This window comes from Oncorhynchus nerka, linkage group LG22, assembly GCF_034236695.1.
Source record: "Oncorhynchus nerka isolate Pitt River linkage group LG22, Oner_Uvic_2.0, whole genome shotgun sequence".
Classification (NCBI taxonomy): Eukaryota; Metazoa; Chordata; class Actinopteri; order Salmoniformes; family Salmonidae; genus Oncorhynchus; species Oncorhynchus nerka.
Window position 1 is genome coordinate 37,075,721 of NC_088417.1, and position 23,637 is coordinate 37,099,357.

The following is a 23,637-nucleotide window of genomic DNA, read 5'->3' on the forward strand; positions in this document are numbered from 1 at the left end:
GTGTGTTTAGATGGATTAAATTTTAAAAAATATCATTTTTAGAAAAAGGCTGTAACGTAACAAAATGTTGAAAAAGGCAAGGGGTCTGAATACCTTCCAAAAGCACTTTATAAAAAAAAAGCTGTGTAAAATAATTTTGAAATCCAAGACATAACTATATTCTTTAGAATTGCATTGTATTAACTGCATTCATTTTTATTTAGAAAGTATGTCATTGAGAGGACATGAAAATAGGACACTCACCCATTAAGACATGTTCCAAAATATATAGACATGGCTACAGTAGGCTAGCCAAGACAAATGCTTTCTTTTTGCAGACTATCGACAGCCAGCATATTGCTAGTATGTTCACTATTGAAGGTTTAATTCCTTTCCTTCTTAATGCGTTTGAGCCAATCAGTTGTGTTGTGACAAGGTAGGGGTGGTATACAGAAGATTTGGTAAAATACCAAGTCCATATTATGGCAAGAAGAGCTCAAATAAGCAAAGAGAAATGACAGCCCATCATTATTTTAAGACATGAAGTTCAGTCAACCTGGAAAACTTCAAGAATTTCATAAGTTCCTTGAAGTGCAACTGCAAAAACCATGTGATTGATGATGAAACTGGCTCTCGAGGACTGTCACAGGAAAGGAAGACCCAGAGTTACCTCTGCTGCAAAGGCTAAGCTCCTTAGAGTTAACTGCAACTCATATTGTGACCCAAATAAATGCTTCAGAGTTCAAGTAACAGACACGTCTCCACATCAACTGATCAGAGGACACTGGGTGAATCAGGCCTTCATCGTCAAATTGTTGCAAAGAAACCACTACTAAAGGACACCAATAAGAAGAGACTTGCTTGGGCCAAGAAACACAAGCAATGGACATTAGACCGGTGGGAATCTGTCCTTTGGTCTGATGAGTCCATAAAAAAATGTTTTGCTTTACAATGGTATTGACATTACAGTTGATCTGGAAGTATTACGTTTTTGGGGCGCTAAAATAAGGGCAATTGTTCGGACCAAGGCGATGTAAGAGTTTACGTTAGTCTTAAATTACTGTAATTATGTATTCTGTACTGCCTTATTCGCATAGTATTTACATTGTACTTTTATTTGAATCATCTGTGTTTGACATCAACCCTAAAAATGTAATAACAATATACACCAACCTATCTTGAGATATTGGACAAAACGTGTTGAATTTAATATTCCAGACAGGTGATTTGGTGCCATTATTGACTAGGGATTAGCATTGACTAGTCCGCGACCCTTTCTGATCAAAAAACTAAAAAACACCCAATCACAAATGATTTCATATGTAGCCTAATAAACTGTATGGTTTCCCGAGTCGTATTGCGAGGACCACACACCATATAATCGCGACTCCAAGTTTACTTAGATATTATGGTTATGACATCAATATTTACACATAATGGCGTTTCCACCGCCATTTTCGAATACTGAATTTTACCGACACAAAAACGTCACAATGTCGAACCAACAAATCATCTGTCGGCATTTATACAATTTTACCGAAACTTCCGGTTTCCATCACTTTTTTAAAGTATGACCAATGACGTATATGACGACAAATAAGTGATGACTTTACTTGCATAAACACCGTTTATGTAAACGTGGTTTCTGTTTACGTCTATTCTATGAGACCAGCCTGAACTCTTGAAGTACTATAGGCAGGTTATGGCCAAAGGTGCTAAACAGCCCAACCCCGACTAGACGATTTGAAATTGAATCACATGAACATAAGCCAGTTTTCTGTTGAAGTCTAATTTCATTTCTACACAACCCAATCTATCAGAATGTTGACCGGCAATGAGACTACTTAAACCATATATATCGCTAGCTAGAACACAGACAATAGGAAACAGCAAAGCTTTTACCTGTAATTATAAGAGGGAAATTTACTGCTTTCTTTCATAAGCTTGCGATACAGAGAAAGCACCTGGGCTGTAGACGCTGCCATCTTGCAAAAAACGCTCCGACCTTCGGTCGTGCTCAGGACCTCGATTAAACGTGGTTAGGTGAGCGCCAGTATAAAATTACTCTTTTCAGTTTCGCTTTAGAAAGTCTCTCAGATTAATGACCATAAAAGAGTATCATAAAGATACGAAAATGAGTATATTTCACGAGTAATCTACACATTCTTTTCAAAACAACTGTAAATATATCTTATTCTTTGCAGGCATATCTTCGGTCTTCTCAAAACAATCCACCGTTCCACAGTGGTAAAAGGTGAGCTAACGTTCAGTTGTGCTTTTTGTAATGTTCTTGTTTTTTTCCCCACACACATTTCTTCTTTGTAAATGACCAACACTGCCATGTCTGAGTTTTAGTACATTGGCATTGTCAAATGATTCAACCTTCCAGGGCACCCCATTCACAATCATAAACCAGATAGCTATGCTTCTATGGTTAGCATTGCGGTTAGCTTTACGAAAACCGTTGAAACGAAGAGACTAACTAGTTTGCTAGAGTTAGTTCCAGTCTATGTTATTGCATTTTCTGTTCATGTCAGGAACAGGTAAAGTGGACAACTGTAAACCTTTTTAGACATTCATATCTTCCTACTGTAGCTAGCGATCACCTGTAACGCTGGTATTGTAGAGTAGGAATTGGTTTTCTTGAAATAGATAACCACACACTTGCTTAGCCCTATATAGTACGACAAATTCATGATAGTAATCATTTACATTTGGATGTTGTCTTTTAAAGGGGCAATCAGCAGTTAACTACATCCATTTTTGGACTTATAAATGAATGATATGTACCCATTGATTCTTGAAGAATATGACTTTCAATGCCTTGTGAGCTTAGTTCAACTGTTTTATCCCATCAGAAACACAGATATGATCTTGTTTTACTCCAATGTTTGTAAACATAGTACATGTAAACAAATGCTGTATATGCTCCAAACATGGTTAAATCTTTAATATCATGGCTGGTCAGTCCATAGCTCTGTCTTTTAGTTTGTGAGTGGTTACATTTCTCCAGCCCCAACCCACCGATTTTTCTTTTTACAGAAACAGTGGCAGGGGTAGAGTTGATCGTTTCATCTGCAGATTGCTGCTTTAATTTAAATGTTTATTATGAATTTGGCATACTATATAGGGCTTACACTTCCTCTCTGCCACACATGACCTTCCCATGAACTGGTTATTTAACAAGACAATGTTGTATTGGCACCAGTCATAACGCATGACCCATGCCTATACATTTCATGCATTCGTCAGAAATATAAATAACCCCCAAGCAATCTGCTGTTGATATCTCATGTTCGTTTACTGTCACAGTCTAAGGTTAAGTCATTTAAACTAGGCCTATTTAATGAATAGGCTATCCCTTGAATTATAAGAATATGACAATTTGATTAGCTATCTAAGCGGTACACATACAGTTGAAGTCGGAAGATTACATACACCATAGCCAAATACATTTAAACTCAGTTTCACAATTCCTGACATTTGATCCTAGTAAAAATTCACTGTCTTAGGTCAGTTAGGATCACCACTTTATTTTAAGAATGTGAAATGTCAGAATAATAGCAGAGATAATGATTTATTTCAACTTTTATGTATTTCATACACTCTATTAGTATTTGGTTGCATTGCCTTTAAATTGTTTAACTTTGGTCAAACATTTCAGGTAGCCTTCCACAGGCTTTCCACAATAAGTTGGGTGAATTTTGGACAATACCTCCTCACAGAGCTGGTATAACTGAGTCAGGTTTGCAGGCCTCCTTGCTCGCACACGCTTTTTCCGTTCTACCCACACATTTTTATAGGTTTGAGGTCAGGGCTTTCTGATGACCAATCCAACACCTTGACTCTGTTGTCCTTAAGCAATTTTGCCACAACTTTGGAAGTATGCTTGGGGCCATTGTCCATTTGGAAGACCCATTTGCGACCAAGCTTTGACTTTCTGACTGATGTTGCTTCAATATATCTACATAATTTTCCTGCCTCATGATGCTGCCACCCCCGCACTTCACGGTTGGGATGGTGTTCTTCGGTTTGCAAGCCTCCCTCTTTTTCCTCCAAACATAGCGTTGGTCATTAGGGCCAAACAGTTCTATTTTTGTTTCATCAAACCAGAGGACATGTCTCCAAAAAGTACGATCTTTGTCCCCATGTGCAGTTGCAAATCGTGGTCTGGCTTTTTTATGGCGGTTTTGGAGCCGTGGCTTCTTCCTTGCTGAGTGGCCTTTCAGGTTATGTTGATATAGGACTCGTTTTAGTGTGGATATAGATACTTTTGTATCTGTTTCCTCCAGCATCTTCACAAGGTCCTTTGCTGTTGTTCTGGGATTGATTTGTGCTTTTCGCACCAAAGTACGTTCATCTCTAGGAGACAGAACACGTCTCCTTCCTGAGCGGTATGACTGCTGTGTGGTCCCATGGTGTTTATACTAGAGGTCGACCGATGAATCGGAATGGCCGATTAATTAGGCCCTATTTCAAGTTTTCATAACAATCGGAAATCGTTATTTTTGGGCACAGATTTGCCGGTTTTTATATATATATATATATATATATATATATACACCTTTATTTAACTAGGCAAGTCAGTTAAGAACACATTCCTATTTTCAATGACGGCCTAGGAACGGTGGGTTAACTGCCTCGTTCAGGGGCAGAAAGACAGATTTTCACCTTGTCAGCTCGGGGGATCCAATCTTGCAACCTTACAGTTAACTAGTCCAACGCAATAACGACCTGCCTCTCTCTTGTTGCACTCCACAAGGAGACTGCCTGTTACGCAAATGCAGTAAGCCAAGGTAAGCTGCAAGCTAGCATTAAACTTATCTTATAAAAACAATCAATCATAATCACTAGTTAACTACATATGGTTGATGATATTACTAGATATCGGGCCCATGAGGTGGCGCACAATTGACCCAGAATCGTACAGGGAGGGTTTGGCCAGCTTGGATGTCCTTGTCCCATCGCGCTTTAGTGACTCCTTGTGGCTGTACGGTGTTCCCTCCAACATGTTGGTGCGTCTGGCTTCCTGGCTAAGTGAGCTGTGTGTCAAGAAGCTTGGTGGGGTTGTATTTCGGGGAACGCATGGTTCTCGACCTTCGCCTCTCCCGAGTCCGTACAGGAGTTGCAGCGATGGGACAAGACTAACTACCAATTGGGTATCACGACAAGGGGTTGTTTTGAATGTTACGTTTCCATATAGAATATCTATTTTCATTTGGATACCTTGTTTTTTGCTACTCCACATATGTAAAGGGAAATTGATATCTCATTCATGCAACATCACCCTTCTGCTAAAGGACTTTGTTATCCATTGAGGTTCAGTGAAAAAGCTGACAAAAGGCAGCCTAATTTCTCAAATGAATCCAAAGCTTCTGTGCTTCTTACATGCACTAAATATACAAAAGTATGTGGACACCCCTTTTTAAAATAGTGGTTTCAGCTATTTCAACCACACCCATTGCTGATAGGTGTATACAAAGCCTCCGAAATTGCAGCCCAAATAAATGTCTCGCAGAGTTCAAGTAACAGACACATCTCAACATCAACTGTTCAAAGGAGACTGTGTGAATCAGGCCTTCATGGTTGAATGGCTGCAAAGAAACAACTTCGAAAGGACACCAATAAGAAGAAGAGACTTGACTAGTTAAATAAAGGTTATATGAAAAAAGCCTGCAGGCCTGTCAATGGGAGTACTCCATGCAGCTGAGTGCCTGCTGTGACTACACACCCACAACTCCCACTCTCTCCTTCTTCAGTACCAGGTAGCACATTTGCTTGCTCGCTGACTGACTAGCTGAGCTCCAGTTAGTGTGGAGCGGGAGCGATGATCACTCAAGCCACCCTTTATCGAGTCTGTCCGCATGGGAGAGCCATAACGGCTGGTCTGCAGCCACTTCAGAAGACGAGTCATTCAGGAGTGGAGTCTCCTCCTATTGATTTCCTATGGGGCCCTTCTTACCCTCTGACATGGTGGGTCTCGCGGTTAGTGAGGGATTCGGACCAAGAGATGTGGCGCCGTCGGAGTTTGCGTGGGTGGGTGGTTTGCGTAAATGACTTATTTTCTAAAAAGCAATGAGAAATGGTCATCCCACTCCCTTGTAAAATTAATAAGGAGTGAAAAGAGAAATTGGTAGGAAATGTTGTTTTCCTAATTACAAAATAGAAGATATATTTGTTGCCTTTTAATGGTTATATTAACCTGCTGAACTCACTGTCAAATCAGTCAAGTGAAAACTCAAACTGATGCTAGGCCTGACTCCTCTCCCCTGCATAGTATATTATGGACTTGTTGCTTGGCTTTGGGGTGAATCCATGGTCTCCTCCCACCAGCACCGAGGTGGTCGCTCGCTGCTCCGCCTGACAAAACAAGGCCTTTGATCCATCGATTTATTAATTTTTTGTCTCATGTGCAGGCAGCTGGAAGGATTCAGGCCAGAGGGTGACCAGAACTGAAACACAACTATAGCCTCTTCCTCGCTCCTCTCATCCCACAGATCGTGAGCCCAAAGTCTTCCGTACCATTCACCCTGGAGAGGTAGGTACCTGACATGGTGTTTTGCCTGAGTTGAACATTGTATTGATGTCGTTGTTTTCCTTTTTTACTTGGTGCACTTTACTTGTACTTTACTTGTGACTTGATGCACGATGATGATTTTATTACTTAAAGGGGCAATCTGCAGTTCAAACAAAGCGGTCGCCGGTCACACTGCCTCTGTTTTGGTAAAGAGCTCAGGGATGGGGCTGGAGAAATGTAACCACTCTCAAATTCATAGACAGAGTTATGGATGGACTGACCAATTGACGTGATCTAAATTTGAGTTTAAACCATGTTTTTAGGCTATACTGTGTTTGTTTACAATGACATTGTTTATAAACAGTGGAGTAAAATATGCTTATTTGGGATTCTGATGGGTTAAGACAGTTGAATTAAGCTCAAAGTGTTTGTTGTATATGTTATGTTCTCCTAGAATCAATCGGTATACAGTGCATTCAGAAAGTATTCAGACCCTGTGACTTTTTCCACTTTTTGTTATGTTAGTCTTATTCTAAAATTGATTAAAAATATATTTTCCCCTCATCAATCTACATACAATACCCCAAAATGACATATCAAAAATATTTTTTTAAAGTATCACATTTACATCCAGACCCTTTACTTAGTACTTTGTTGAAGCATATTTGGTAGCGATTACAGCCTCTAATCTTTTGGGTTATGATGCTACCAGCTTGGCACACCTGTATTTGGGGAGTTTCTTCTATTCTTTTCTGCAGATCCTCTCAAGTTCTGTCAGGTTGGATGGGGAGCATCGCTGCACAGCTATTATCAGGTCTCTCCAGAGATGTTAGATTGGGTTCAAGCCCGGGCTCTGGCTGGGCCACTCAAGGACATTTAGAGATCTGTCCCAAAGCCACCCCTGCATTGTCTTGGCTGGGTCGTGCTTAGGGTCGTTGTGCTTTTGGAAGGTGAACCTTCGCCCCAGTCTGAGGTCCTGAGCGCCCTGTAGCAGGTTTTTATCAAGGATCTCTGTGTACTTAGCTCTGTTCATCTTTCCCTCCTGACTAGTCTCCCACAGCATGATGCTGCCACCAGCATGCTTCACCGTAGGGATGGTGCCAGGTTTCCTCCAGACGTGACGCTTAGCATTCAGGCCAAAGAGTTCAATCTTGGTTTCATCAGACCAGAGAATCTTGTTTCCCATGGTCTGAGAGTCTTTAGGTTCCTTTTGGAAACTCCAAACGGGTTGTCATGTGCCTTTTACTGAGGAGTGGCTTCCGTCTGTAGCTGGGGATTTTAACAAAGCTAATCTGAAAACAAGACTCCCTAAATTTGACCAGCATATCGATTGCGCAACCAGGGGTGGTAAAACCTTGGATCATTGTTACTCTAACTTCCGCGACGCATATAAGGCCCTGCCCCGCCCCCCTTTCGGAAAAGCTGACCACGACTCCATTTTGCTGATCCCTGCCTACAGGCAGAAACTAAAACAAGAGGCTCCCACGCTGAGGTCTGTCCAACGCTGGTCAGACCAAGCTGACTCCACACTCCAAGACTGCTTCCATCACGTGGACTGGGACATGTTTCGTATTGCGTCAGATGGAAATATTGACGAATACGCTGATTCGGTGTGCGAGTTCATTAGAACGTGCGTCGAAGATGTCGTTCCCATAGCAACGATAAAAACATTCCCAAACCAGAAACCGTGGATTGATGGCAGCATTCGCGTGAAACTGAAAGCGCGAACCACTGCTTTTAATCAGGGCAAGGTGTCTGGTAATATGTCCGAATATAAACAATGCAGCTATTCCCTCCGCAAGGCTATTAAACAAGCTAAGCGTCAGTACAGAGACAAAGTGGAATCTCAATTCAATGGCTCAGACACAAGAGGCATGTGGCAGGGTCTACAGTCAATCACGGACTACAAGAAGAAACCCAGCCCAGTCACGGACCAGGATGTCTTGCTCCCAGGCAGACTAAATAACTTTTGCCCGCTTTGAGGACAATACAGTGCCACTGACACGGCCTGCAACGAAAACATGCGGTCTCTCCTTCACTGCAGCCGAGGTGAGTAAGACATTTAAACGTGTTAACCCTCGCAAGGCTGCAGGCCCAGACGGCATCCCCAGCCGCGCCCTCAGAGCATGCGCAGACCAGCTGGCCGGTGTGTTTACGGACATATTCAATCAATCCCTATACCAGTCTGCTGTTCCCACATGCTTCAAGAGGGCCACCATTGTTCCTGTTCCCAAGAAAGCTAAGGTAACTGAGCTAAACGACTACCGCCCGTAGCACTCACTTCCGTCATCATGAAGTGCTTTGAGAGACTAGTCAAGGACCATATCACCTCCACCCTACCTGACACCCTAGACCCACTCCAATTTGCTTACCGCCCAAATAGGTCCACAGACGATGCAATCTCAACCACACTGCACACTGCCCTAACCCACCTGGACAAGAGGAATACCTATGTGAGAATGCTGTTCATCGACTACAGCTCGGCATTCAATACCATAGTACCCTCCAAGCTCGTCATCAAGCTCGAGACCCTGGGTCTCGACCCCGCCCTGTGCAACTGGGTACTGGACTTCCTGACGGGCCGCCCACAGGTGGTGAGGGTAGGCAACAACATCTCCTCCCCGCTGATCCTCAACACGGGGCCCCACAAGGGTGCGTTCTGAGCCCTCTCCTGTACTCCCTGTTCACCCACGACTGCGTGGCCATGCACGCCTCCAACTCAATCATCAAGTTTGCGGACGACACAACAGTGGTAGGCTTGATTACCAACAACGACGAGACGGCCTACAGGGAGGAGGTGAGGGCCCTCGGAGTGTGGTGTCAGGAAAATAACCTCACACTCAACGTCAACAAAACTAAGGAGATGATTGTGGACTTCAGGAAACAGCAGAGGGAACACCCCCTATCCACATCGATGGAACAGTAGTGGAGAGGGTAGCAAGTTTTAAGTTCCTCGGCATACACATCACAGACAAACTGAATTGGTCCACTCACACTGACAGCGTCGTGAAGAAGCGCAGCAGCGCCTCTTCAACCTCAGGAGGCTGAAGAAATTCGGCTTGTCACCAAAAGCACTCACAAACTTCTACAGATGCACAATCGAGAGCATCCTGGCGGGCTGTATCACCGCCTGGTACGGCAACTGCTCCGCCCTCAACCGTAAGGCTCTCCAGAGGGTAGTGAGGTCTGCACAACGCATCACCGGGGGCAAACTACATGCCCTCCAGGACACCTACACCACCCGATGTTACAGGAAGGCCATAAAGATCATCAAGGACATCAACCACCCGAACCACTGCCTGTTCACCCCGCTATCATCCAGAAGGCGAGGTCAGTACAGGTGCATCAAAGCTGGGACCGAGAGACTGAAAAACAGCTTCTATCTCAAGGCCATCAGACTGTTAAACAGCCACCACTAACATTGAGTGGCTGCTGCCAACACACTGTCATTGACACTGACCCAACTCCAGCCACTTTAATAATGGGAATTGATGGGAAATGATGTAAATATATCACTAGCCACTTTAAACAATGCTACCTTATATAATGTTACTTACCCTACATTATTCATCTCATATGCATATGTATATACTGTACTCTAGATCATCGACTGCATTCTTATGTCACTAGCCACTTTAACTATGCCACTTTGTTTACTTTGTCTACATACTCATCTCATATGTATATACTGTACTCGATACCATCTACTGTATGCTGCTCTGTACCATCACTCATTCATATATCCTTATGTACATATTCCTTATCCCCTTACACTGTGTATAAGACAGTAGTTTTGGAATTGTTAGTTAGATTACTTGTTGGTTATCACTGCATTGTCGGAACTAGAAGCACAAGCATTTCGCTACACTCGCATTAACATCTGCTAACCATGTGTATGTGACAAATAAAATTTGATTTGATTTGATTTCTACCAATAAAGGCCTTATTGATGGAGTGCTGCAGAGATGGTTGTCCTTCTGGAAGGTTCCATAGAGGAACTCTGGAGCTCTGTCACTATGACCGTCAGGTTCTTGGTCACTTCCCTGACCAAGGCCCTCTCCCCTATTGCTCAGTTGGGCCAGGTGACCAGCTCTTGGAAGAGTTTTGGTGGTTCCAAACTTCTTCTATTTAAGAATGATGGAGGCCACTGTGTTCTTGGGGACTTTCAATGCTGCAGAAATGTTTTGGTACCTTTCCCGAGATCTGTGCCTCGACACAATCTTGTCTCGGAGTTCTACGGACCATTCCTTCAACCTCATGGCTTGGTTTTTGCTCTGACATGAACTGTCAACTGTGGGACCTTTATAAAGACCGGTGTGTGTGCCTTTCCAAATCCTGTCCCATCAATTGAATATACTCCAGGTGGACTCTAATCAAGTTGTAGCAACATCTCAGGGATGATTAGTGGAAACAGGATGCTCCTAAACTCAATTTCGAGTCTCATAGCAAAGGGTCTGAATACTTATGTAAATTAGGCATTTCTGTTTTTTATTTGAAATATAAAAAATAATATATATAAAAAAAATAGTGTTATGGGGTATTCTGTGTAGATTAATGAGGAAAAAATAGTTTTGAATAAAGAAAAAGTCGAGGGGTCTGACCACTTTCCGAATGCACTGTATTATTAAAAAAATCAACATGTATAGCAAACGAATATTGTCCTTTTTTAATGTGTAGTTTACTCACTTGACCCTTCAGTGCTCTTCCACTTCCAGTATCCCCAAAAAGGACATTGATAGGAAGAGGCACAACATTTTATGTAAACACAAATACAAAGTTGCTCCAATGTTAGGCCAACAATGGTTGTGGTGGAATTCTATTCTCCCAAACAATATAGTGAGATTTATTTCAAAATATCAACATTGGTCAGTTATAATTTATGCACACATATAATGCAATATTATTTTTGTTGTATTTGAAGTGACTTGCTGTGCTTTGATAATAACAACCGCTTTTTACGCTGTCAAAATGTCGCCCTACTACCTCATCTTTTTAAACGCCTCAAACTGTATTTTGACAGCCATACCATTGCTTTGCCAAAACGGCTGCATTAAAGGGATAGATCCCCTTTTTTTATGCTTTTGAGTGCACTGTTACGTGATTCTTATACTTTCTACTTGCATTGCTATATGCTTCAAAAATGCTAGCCAGAAGATGCTGGGCAAGACTAAATAACTAGCCAACAATCTTTAAAATCCTGTTTTAGATTAAATGAAGGCTTATCTAAGGTGTTTAAGTGGAAAATGCGCATGAACAAAAAGCGTGCGCTCTCCCTTTTTTAAAGCAGTTCACCTGCTTACAGCAGGAGTGCATAGAGCAGGACACTGCAACCCCAGTTGTAACGAACCTGATTTCAGTTTATCAACCAGCTAATTATTACAATCAGGTGCACTAGATTAGGGTTGGAGAGAACCTACAGGGTTGGAGAGCCCTGGCCTAGAGTCTATTTCGAGGTCCGAGAGAGATCCGGTTATTAGTTCATCCAAGTCTCTTACCACAAATTGAACAAGTCCATCTTCACTCCGTTGCCCCTTGGCGGTGCATCAGTCAGATGAGCTTGATGTCAGCCCCGATTGGAGGAGAAGAAGAGATTGCCAGTGAAATGTTTATTACGCCACATTTGTTTGGCAGGCCATTAGGTAGCGTCTTGCCCTCCAATAAATCTTCACTCACATGATGATCACTGGAGAGCATGTCTTTCCCTGGGAATCGAGGACCTCACTTTAAGAAATCATAGCCACTAGTCAGATTGTCCCAGTCCAATGATGAGAGGGGGGAAAGCAAGGAAATGAAAAATAACAGAGAGAGTGCAAAACCAACCAGATGGGCTTCCTTATGAAGAAATACAATCCATCCAAATAAGGATTGATACATCCTGCCCGCAGTGCCTTCAGGTAAGGGAGGTCATTGTGAAAGGAAGCAAACAAACTCAAACAACAGCTAAAACGGGACTAACCACTTCATTCCCAGGGAAAATGGAAAACAAAACAAATCAGCCCCTGGCAAAAACCATTATTAGGCTGCTTACTAAAAACAACATTTCAGCAACCATGCACCAACACATGCCCTCTCCTGTCAGCAATCGATAGTGAGGCATTAGCATTTTGGAGATATATCCTAGAAATTAGGTATGACCTAAGGGTATTGGTTTTTAGAAGGCAGCCAATAGCCATGCATTATGACCATGGCTACCACCTCAATCCATATCCAAAGGGACCTCGATGTAGCAGAAGCCTCAGAGGCCATGCAACATCTCTTTCATCATGGGGACCATAGACCTGGGCTACTAACGTAATTATACGTTGTACATTACAGTTTTACAGGGCTGTAGGCAGTTTTGAGTGCTATTCCCATGAGTGTAACCGTGTTGCAGAGAACCGTAATCACTTTTTGGGGATGGGAGTGTTTGGAAAGACGTAAGTAAACACATTAGCTGGCAATCCCCGGGTAATGACCTTGTGTGCAGGGTTGTAGAATTTGCTTGGCTGTCACCGAGATAAATTAGCCATTGTGATAATTGTTGGAAATTGCCAGAGATGCACTGCGGCAAGGGGATGGGGGGTCTCAAATTGCCCAGTCCAACTCCAAGAAAGGACAGTTGTCTACCTTTAAGAACATGAATATGGAGCCAACTAAATAAAACAAGCAGCATTGCAGATAATGCGATGAACGAGATGTGAGACTTTGCTATCACTGTCACACGCAGTATCTGCACATGTGCACAGGTTCGCTTCACGCCGTTACAGCGTGTTAGGTATGGGACCATAACAGCGGAGACGTCTACCCTTTGCTCTTCAGTGGTCTTAGATTGTTGTGGAAATTGACCCACTATGCTGTTTACTCTGTGCATCTACGTCATATCCCTGAGTCATTTTAAGCTAATTTGTTGACGCTCACCATGATCGAGAGTAATGCAAATTCCCATTCTCTGCAAAGACATGTAAGAGAATAGGACCTTGATTTTGCCAAGGTCGTCAGGGAGTTGTGGTAAAAGGAATTAAAGCAAATAAAACCTAAGTCAGTGAAGTAGGCCTAAACTAATCTAAATGTACTCCGTTGTCTCTTCTCATACTATCGCAGTAGGCTTCAATGTCTTGATCGCTGATCGGCCAAGCTCTCTAGAGGTTGTGGTTCTACGGCCTTTTGCTTTTAATTTGAACCTAAACCACAAACTGTTACTTAACCTAAAACTATGCACATTTTCCAATGTTTTGCTCTCAGAGGGATCAATGGATTTCTGAAGTATTATTTTGCTGGCTTGTGGTAGACAACATCTGCAGTACATTAGATTTTAATTAGCAAACCACTACTGGGTTGTTCCCTGTTTTGTACTAGTTTGTTGCAGTTCTGTTGCCGTGCGACATTACTGTTTTGGCCACAGCAACACTGTTCTTCACCACCTAATATTACCTGGGATGTGGAACAAATTCCTCAGAAACATGCTTTCGTAATCATTTACGGTCGCTATATTATCTTAAGAGCCAAGTCTCTCCTCTCGCTGGTCTATGGCGGCGTCTCGGGTCGGTGTACCCCAATTTTTCTCAGTAAAGCTCTTCCTGAGCACCAAACCTTTGCCCGCAAACAGAGCCACACACACACTTGCACATTCCAGAGAGCATGGTCTAATCTGAAAAAGGTAGGAATACAATTAAGAGTTTATGGTATCCAGGCTTAAATACATGATTCAACAATCTATTACAGCCTTTAAAGGGATCATGTTATGTTGTCTGTCACGGTTTCTGCTCAAGCTCTCATGACACCATCAACTCTTAATAGTCTTACTACCTTTTTTTTTTTTTTTAGATTAGACCATGTTAACCATTAAGTGAGCAAATGGCTTTTGTGATTTGCCAAGTCATCCATTCTAGCTCATTGCACACTCTGACCTGTTGTAATTTGGGAACTGGTAAATGACAGTTGAGCTCCTATAAATATTAGGATAGCTTAATTCTGGTTTTAGCTGATTCACGTTGAGATTAAACCTGACTGATTTGGATTGAGATTTAATTTGACTGACCTGAACGTCTTTGAGAGTGATGAAGTTTGAGGACATTTTTGACAACTGGCTTCCAAACAGGTCATAGAGTACCACAGTGTGAGTCATAATACCCATAACCTCGTGGTCAAACAGGGAAATGGTTCCAATCGTTGTTCCACCATTCATTTTTTCCATAGGGAATTTTAGAAACGCTTTAAAAAAGGGTTGCGTTTCGTGTACGCTTACCCTGGCGCAACATTTTGACAACCGTGTAAGACAAGGTGACTTTTATCAATATATTCGGCTGTATTTACCCCCCAAAAATGAAATGCTAATGTGGCAATCATAAAGAACTACAAATGCCATGATGATCTGGACAAGACTGCCGAATCGAGGCAGAATCTCTGGATTAACTATCTAATGTTAGCTACATGTAGTATTTAATAAATTCCCAAAATTTCTTTAAATAGATAATTCTATGAACGGTCTTGTGCAAAATAAACGAATTGACACAATACCTGTTCGCAAAAGTGTCAGCGAGAGATGATATGCAGGAGCTTGCAGGGATTTGTAGTTTTGCATGATGTCTACTTTGATGCTAATTAGCATTTTCGAATCTGAGCGTAAATGGAGCTGCATATATTGATAAAAGTCACCTTGTCCGGGAGAGATTTACATGATTATCAAAATGTCACGCCAGGATAAGCCTACACGAAACACAGCCATTATTTGAAGTGTTTCTAAAATCCCCTATGGACAAATGAATGGTGGAAAAACGATTGGAACCATATTCCTGTTGGACCGCTAGGTTTTATGGGTATTATGACACCTCCACTGTGGGGCTCTATAGGCCCTGAAAGTCGTGGGCATGGGTAGGCCTCGGGCATAAAATCCATGCCCATGCAGGGCTCTAGTCCTGGGAGACAAACTCAGTTTTCCACCATTTCATTTCAGGGAGAAGTTTTAGCGCTCACATACAAGATCAGAGTCTTACTAAGGGATGAACTGTAGCACTTTAAGTTTAAGGGCACGGTTGTTTTTCAAAGACAGGTTTTCTTTTCCGATAGATATCCTCATGTCATGAAAATGTGCATTTGGAGTTAAAAGGAATCATCGGATAACTGCAGCTTTGCTCCAACTTTGATTAAAAAGAGGCGATGTAATACAGATCCCCGTGCTGTGTGGGCTCCCGTTGTAGTGTTCAGTGGGTCTTTCACACAAAAGGTTCTCAAGGTTGTTGTTGAAATGTTGGCTAAGCGGTCGCTGGTTAAAGCCTGCAGAGAATTGTTAACAATTTTTTTGCATTAGAAAGCAGGCTGTCAGTATGTTCCAGTGGCGTAAAGAGCGTACATTTTAAGGACAAGAAAATGGTGCTGTCTGTTTTGCTTAGTATAAGGAATTTGAAATGATGTTTACTTGTACTTTTACTTCTGATACATAATTTTATTTTAGCAATTACATTTACTTTTGATACTTAAGTATATTTAAACCAAATACTTATAGACTTTTACTCAAGTAGTATTTTACTGGGTGACTTTCACTTTTACTTGAGTCATTGTCTATTAAGGTATCTTCACTTTTACTCAAGTATGACAATTGGGTACTTTTCCCACCACTAGTATGTTCCGTACACAGTTGCGGACAAATATATTGGCGCCCTTGCACTTTCCTTAAATAATTCCCTATTTCTTCTGAAATAAGTTGAAATTGAATTTTTTTTTTATTCTCCACCTTTGTTATAGGATTTTTCAACATTGCAGATTCAATTAACATTTTTGTAAACTTAAGTTTACCATTTTTTATTTAGAAAAAAAACATGGCATGGACAAATTTATTGGCACCCCAGAGCTAGTACTTGGGACGGAGACCAAAAGTTTATTTCTTTCAATTTCATCTTATTTTAGAAGAATTATAATAAGAAAAGTGCAATATATTTGGCTGCAACTGTCTTTTGCAATGGGACCAAATGAGTAAACAAAAAGCCCAAGCATGACCATTGACAGATGGGTTCTCATGAAAAGCCTCACTCTAGAACTTGTGCAGGGTTGTACACACACGCACCATCTTACTGCATGACAGTAGCTGAAGACAATGCACTGTGATGAATGGGCAGTTCAATATATCCTGTCTCCTTGTGGGGCGTGCCTGAACTTGCCCAAGCCCTAAACTTTGTAATACCAACCTTCTTTGCAATGGTGGTCTGTTCCACTCTTTTTGATCCCCCGCAGCATTAATTTCTGAACAGAAAGCAGTATGTTTTCTCACCAGTGATCAATTCAAATTTCTAGGGTTGGCGGTGTGCTACAACCTTTCAGTGACAGCATGCAGATGCGGGTGTCAGTGAATTAACGTGCGGGCGTGTAGGCTTGGGCATCACAGACACGTCAATTCACTGACGCCTGCATCTGGATGCTGACACTGAAAGGTTATTGCACACCTCCAACCCTGGTCCTTGCTAGTATTCGTACACCCCACGCACTTCCACCAACACAGGTGGTCTTCAGCTCCCTCACTGTTTCTGCTATTTTAGTGTTCCCTCTGTCTATGCAACCCTTCAGTGTATTTCACAGATGGCACAACCGGTGTGTTTTTTCTCAGTCAGCTTCCCAGGCAAGGATTTGGAAATGTACCCCAAAAGATACTGTACCCACATTTAAATACTGAAATTAGTGCTCGATTGAATTGATTGCTCAGTATAGGGTGTCCAGCAACTCTGCTCAGAGTGGGTGAAAATGCGCTTTGGGGATGAAAGATGAGATCAGCGGGAAAGTGAGCCCGTCAGGTAGCATTTATAAGCGCACATTATCCAGCATAGCTGACGTGATGCTGTGCAATGTTCCTTATTTTTCCTTATTTTGTACCACTTCTTTTCTCTGGCCATTTATTGAGTCACTGTAATTTTGGCCATCCTACAAGGGTTAAAAACTCCAATAACTTTTTTCTTATGATTTTTTTTAATGATCTAGACATGAGGTTTGGACCATTGGTTTTCTTAGAGGATTATCTACACAATTCACTTTACCCATTGGTTAACATATAGGTTTTTTGATTGGACGCCCTCCCTACTCCGTATCCCTTAAGAGTAGAATTTCGCCTGAATTCACAACTTCCATTCAAAAACAAATGCCTAGGCGCTGTCTTATGCTTGTGTGTTTCTATATAGAAATAACACACAAAAAAACTGCAGAGGACCCTCAATACCAACTATCTGACACTTTGATCTTGTACGTGACATAGTTGAATGAGCTGAGAATCTTGGAATAGTCCCTGAGCAGCAAGACTACAAACCAACCCTGCCTGCAGAGTCTCAAATGACTTCTCAAAAGGAGAGCTGCCTACCGCCTTGTGAATCAGCCCTTTTTAAATTCACTTGTTTTGTCCCAAGAGGAATCAAGTTGTGTTCGCCTCTGTCAACCCTGACATGCAGTCTTGGGGAAGAAGTCTAGTCTATTTCCTTCCACAATGACACGCTCCGGAGAAATGTAATCTCTATTCCCACTACAGTACACAATCACCTTAGAGCAACATGGCCTCACCTTGCTCACCACCATTCAATGTCCATCACTTATAAAGGCTCCACAGCACTTTGCATATATGAACCACACATATGGAAAGTGTGTAGTAAGCATACTGGATAATTGTTTTGTGGCAGTTGTGTTAACATTATGTTAGAGGTTATTTCATCAGATCTGCTGGTTGATGGAGACTGGACAAATAGAGACAATGCAAATAGAACACGTTTGGCCCCCCAAGGGCCAGTGGGATAGATACTGGCTTTGATGGTGTGGGGTTGAATGTATGTGGTGGGAGTGAAGAGTCCAGCCTCCATACATTTCTCAGCCACCCGTAAAAATGCACCTTGTTTGTGCTGTCGTCGCTCACAACTCCCACTCTGGCTTCAGACAATTGCTGTGTGCTGCGCTTCTCCAGGGGAAAGACATTTTTATTGCATTTTTATCCCTGGTATTGCAGGTTTCATCTAATATCATGAGTCAAAACACGCTTTGTTCTCTTTGCGTTAAGGTCGTAGAAACAGTGACATTGAACTCCCTTTATTTAACTCGGCAAGTCAGTTAAGGACCATTCTCTTATTTACGAAGATGGCCTACCATGGCCAAATCCTAACGCGGACGACGCAGGGCCAATTGTGCACAGGAAGCAGTGTTCTCGCCATGGCATGGGTGGAGCGCCATCCATGCGTGCGTGAGTGAGAGATCGGAGTGGAGATATCCCTTCCAGTCTGGTGGTACAAGGTCTGCGTGGGGGGGGGGGTAGGTACCACCAGTTACTGGCCCGACCCAAGGGCTGCATGCCCTGGCCTAGTGCCCAGGCGTGAACTCCCCGGACGCTATGAGGGCTCCTCGACTCTCGGTTGCCTGTATCAATGGCCAGCTCATCAGTCTACCACGGTCCCACTGTGTGTGCAGTGAGGAGGCATTAACCATGGGGCAGTTTGCTCTTGCTTTCCCAAAGCCGCTTAAGGCTAACCCGCTCGACCAACATGCCACCTGAGTTGGGATGAAGCAGTGCTTCTCTGTTACTTCTGACTCTTACTTGAAGTCAAAATAGTGTAGTAGTGGCAACAGTACTAGGTAAGAAAGGGATTTAGCTGAGGGTAAAGGAACACTCCACCCAAAAATGATCTTTTGGTATTTTTTTTTTTTCAGTATTTTGAAAGCTATATCTCTTAAACTTGATTGCTGACATGCAAAATATTTTGGGACTATATCAACAATGGACTAATGAAACCCATACCAAAAGACTGATTTTTTTTGTAAGGTAAGCTAAATACTAGTGTGAAGACTCTGTCACTGTGTCTCACCATGCCACCATTGACTACATTGATATTTTTAGCAGCTAGCATTGAGTTATGTGCGACTTCTTTTGTAATATCAAACACTTTCCATGTATAATGTCTCTTTCAACATCAGCGACTTCGAAGGGCAGCAGGTTTTTGACGCATGTCATTCTGTGCCATGGTCTCATTGACAAGTTATTACCTCATTGACCTTGGGTGGTGTTTTGTCTCTTATTCATTCCTGTCATGGCCCTCGGCGGATGGCATGATGCCATGGTTTGCCACCCCTACGGACTGCAGCTGCTGATTTATAGCCACTGTCTCCCGAGTACCAGTTTTATAGGGTGAAATCCAACCTCCAAATACTACGAGGTGCCAGCGAGTCTCTGAACCACATAATTGATTGGATCGCCTTTGCACTTGATTTTGTTTACGACGTTACATTTTGTGCAATGTAATTTTGACCTCCGTTGTTTCCGATCTACACTGAACAAAAATATAAACGCAACATGCAACAATTTTAAAAGATTTTACTTCGTTACAGTTCATATAAGGAAATCAGTCAATTAATATTGATTCATTAGGCCCTAATCTATGAATTTTACATGACTGGGAATACACATATGCATCTGTTGGTCACAGATACCTTTAAAAAAAAAAAGTAGGGGTGTGGATCAGAAAACCAGTCAGTATCTGGAGTGACCATCATATTCCTCATGCAGCGCGAGACATCTCCTTTGCTTAGAGTTTGTCAAACTCTGCGGTTGTGAGGCCGGTTGGACGTACTTCCAAATTCTCCAAAATGACGTCGGAGAGAAATGAACATTCAATTCTCTGGCAACAGCTCTGGTTGACATTCCTGCAATCAGCATGCCAATTGCACACTCCCTCAAGACGTCTGTAGCATTGTTGTTGTGTGACAAGACTGCACATTTTAGAGTGGCTTTTTATTGTCCCCAGAACAAGGTGCACCCGTGTAATAATAATGCTGTTTAATCAGCTTCTTGATATGATTTTTTTTATTTCATCTCAACATGGGACCAATACTTTTTACATGCTGCGTTTCTTAATATTTTTGTTCAGTATAAATTCTTGATCTGATAGCTGTACGTGGCAGGACCTAGTGTGCTGGATTGTAGTTCTAATTCTAGTGGTTCAGATGTTTATCCATCCCCTCAGCATTGCCCCAAATCATGAAATGAAATACTGATAAGATACTGTATGTTCAAAGAAGGAATAAGAGACCTGTCAGAGAGAGTCACCTTTAGTTACCAAATGTGTTAGTCTTTGAGCACCCTTAGTGGATTTGCCAACAACCGGATGCATCCGGCTTTTCAGGGATACAACAAATTCAACCTAGCTTCTTTTTCCATTGAAAACCTGATGTGGGAACTCCGCTCAGGCGTTTTCTTTTACGCCTGCTACGTTAGGTTAGTCTTTGAGCGGTCTTTTGGCACCCTGTGCTAATACAGGCCGGTTTCGTAGTTAATATTATGTTAGTACCAGCTTGAATTGGGCTTTAAGATAAAGTGTTACCAAGTCCTATCTGTGTTTCCTGCACCCATGTTGGCTCTTTCCGTTTTTAGTTCCCTGCAGGCCTACTCTGCCACGTCTGTGCCAAGCCAAATGCTTGTGCGTTAGCCAAGCAGCCATGGGAACAGACGTATGGTGCAGCGACCATGCCAGCCTTGTCAGGCTAAAATAGACTATCTGGAGAAGCGACGCTTCAAGCACTCCATACCAGTGTAAACAAATTACAGCACAGTTGGAAGACCTTCACCTTAATCAAAGAACACAACCAACTTGTAAACTACTGCCCTGATACCCTTCCAGCCCTAGATGTGATACCACGCTCCCACTAGGACATTCTGAACATAAATATTCTGAACACATTTGCCAAATGTCTCCAAGATTTGAAGCGGCATCAAAGCCTTGTATTACAAGGAATGACTACCCTGCCGGCACCTCAGTGGTCAAAGTAATCAATTGTATGCATGAAGCAGATTTGATTTCCTAGCAATGAAGTAACCATGTTGCTAAAAATGACTCCCAGCACTGTTAAGCATATGATTACTTTTCGATTTATTTAAGACATAATAATATTGTAAGATCCTTTAGACATACGGGCCGTGATGGACTAATATTGGAGTGGAGTGGATCAGTCTGTACTGTGTAGTTTTCCAATCACATCCCTAACCAGAACATCTCATCCCGAACCAGTACATTAATAACTAATTGGGTGGGAATGTTAAGTGCTCATTGCTCTTCTGTATTGATTAGGAAGATCTATTTTATCAGTCTTCTTCTCCGGTTGTAATTATAGTGACATGCTTTGGCACTACTTTCATACAGTTTGGTTCCTCACTGGCGGTTGTGTTTTCGCCAGCTAGTGCCGAGTGATGGAGTAGGTGCTTCAGCAGCCGCATAGCTGTCCGGGCCTGAGAGCTGGTGTGAAACATGACTCCGCTGGGTCCGCGGCAGGGTCCCGCTCATTGAGCAGACATCCACAGGAAAGGCCGACGTAATTCTCGCCATCAATTACTCTTGCAGTCACAAGCCACATCCGCGTGCCCCCACATGCCTTACCGTGGCGCGCCGGGGTGTAAACGAGAGCATGCAGCCAGCCGATAAATACCACATCTATCTCTCTCCTCTCTGGTGCTTTTTCTCTGTACCTTCCCTCTGTGAGTGATTAAAAACAATATATATATTTCTCTTTTATTTTCTCTCCCTCTTTATATCGTTCTGTCTCCTCTTCATTATTCTCTCTTGTTCTTCCCTCTCTCTCTCTGACTTTCTCTCTTCTAGTCCCGTATCCTGCTTTCTCTGTATCAAAACGTTTCCATTTCACATGATGCGCTTTTCTCATCCCCCTCTCCTTTCTCGTATTACTCTGTTCGCTCTGTCGTCCATCTTTCAGACCATCTCTCTCACTTACCCAATTCTCTACCTGTCATGTTCTCATTTATCCTTTTTATTCTTTACATCTCCTTTTCAGTTTGCATTCTCCCTCCCTGCTTCCCTCTAATTCTCCCCTTCGTAGCACTTGATGCCTGATGACAAGATGATTGATTACGTCAGTCTCTCTACCATCAAGGAGATGATGAGTGGTTGTAAAGAGTTGCCTACGGGAAGGTTCAGAGGACGTGACTTAGGTCATCCCGTCATCTGAACATCCTCTTTATTTTTCCTCTTCATGGCTTCTGCCGCATCGTTGACATTGCTACTGGTATTTCTACTGCTTTTTTTTTTTTTAAGTCACCATTGTCATTATGATTAGACTGAATCTGTGTCGGCCGAAATCTCCCTAATCCCCCAACTCGCTGAAGGGAGGGATGAGAACACCCCCACAGACGTTGTCTGGTTTCCTGTCTGTCTGGGGTTCACGCAATCATTGTCAGCTTTGTCATCGGATATTCCTCATCATCGTAGATTCCATTGTCGTCTTCATAACCATCATCATCATCATCATAACCTTCATCGCTGTCGTCACCATCAACACCACCTCCTTTGATCTCCATCCTATTTATATTTACATTTACATTTAAGTCATTTAGCAGACGCTCTTATCCAGAGCGACTTAAAAATTGGTGCGTTCACCTTAAGTCATCCAGTGGAACAGCCACTTTACAATAGTGCATCTAAATCTAGTAAGGGGGGGGGGTGAGAAGGATTACTTTATCCTATCCTAGGTATTCCTGAAAGAGGTGGGGTTTCAGGTGTCTCCGGAAGGTGGTGATTGACTCCGCTGTCCTGGCGTCGTGAGGGAGTTTGTTCCACCATTGGGGGGCCAGAGCAGCGAACAGTTTTGACTGGGCTGCGCGGGAACTGTACTTCCTCAGTGGTAGGGAGGCAAGCAGGCCAGAGGTGGATGAACGCAGTGCCCTTGTTTGGGTGTAGGGCCTGATCAGAGCCTGGAGGTACTGAGGTGCCGTTCCCCTCACAGCTCCGTAGGCAAGCACCATGGTCTTGTAGCGGATGCGAGCTTCAACTGGAAGCCAGTGGAGAGAGCGGAGGAGCGGGGTGACGTGAGAGAACTTGGGAAGGTTGAACACCAGACGGGCTGCGGCGTTCTGGATGAGTTGTAGGGGTTTAATGGCACAGGCAGGGAGCCCAGCCAACAGCGAGTTGCAGTAATCCAGACGGGAGATGACAAGTGCCTGGATTAGGACCTGCGCCGCTTCCTGTGTGAGGCAGGGTCGTACTCTGCGGATGTTGTAGAGCATGAACCTACAGGAACGGGCCACCGCCTTGATGTTAGTTGAGAACGACAGGGTGTTGTCCAGGATCACGCCAAGGTTCTTAGCGCTCTGGGAGGAGGACACAATGGAGTTGTCAACCGTGATGGCGAGATCATGGAACGGG

General features: G+C 42.8%; 2 protein-coding genes across 2 annotated transcripts in view; one reads left to right on the top strand and one right to left on the bottom strand.

Annotated features, from left to right (window-relative positions):
- Positions 1–1,990, bottom strand: part of LOC115105130 (LYR motif-containing protein 4B) — a 63,546-nt gene extending 61,556 nt beyond the window's left edge. The window contains exon 1 of the mRNA XM_029626773.2: positions 1,882–1,990. Within this exon, the coding sequence (XP_029482633.1) occupies positions 1,882–1,964 (83 nt within the window). The 5' untranslated portion in view covers positions 1,965–1,990. The remainder of the gene's footprint in view (positions 1–1,881) is intronic.
- A 147-nt stretch (positions 1,991–2,137) lies between these two features.
- The window catches only part of LOC115105129 (phenylalanine--tRNA ligase, mitochondrial), a 126,063-nt gene continuing 104,563 nt past the window's right edge, over positions 2,138–23,637 (top strand). The window contains exons 1-2 of the mRNA XM_029626771.2: positions 2,138–2,233; positions 6,396–6,517. The gene's annotated coding sequence lies outside the window, so the exon portion shown is untranslated. The remainder of the gene's footprint in view (positions 2,234–6,395; positions 6,518–23,637) is intronic.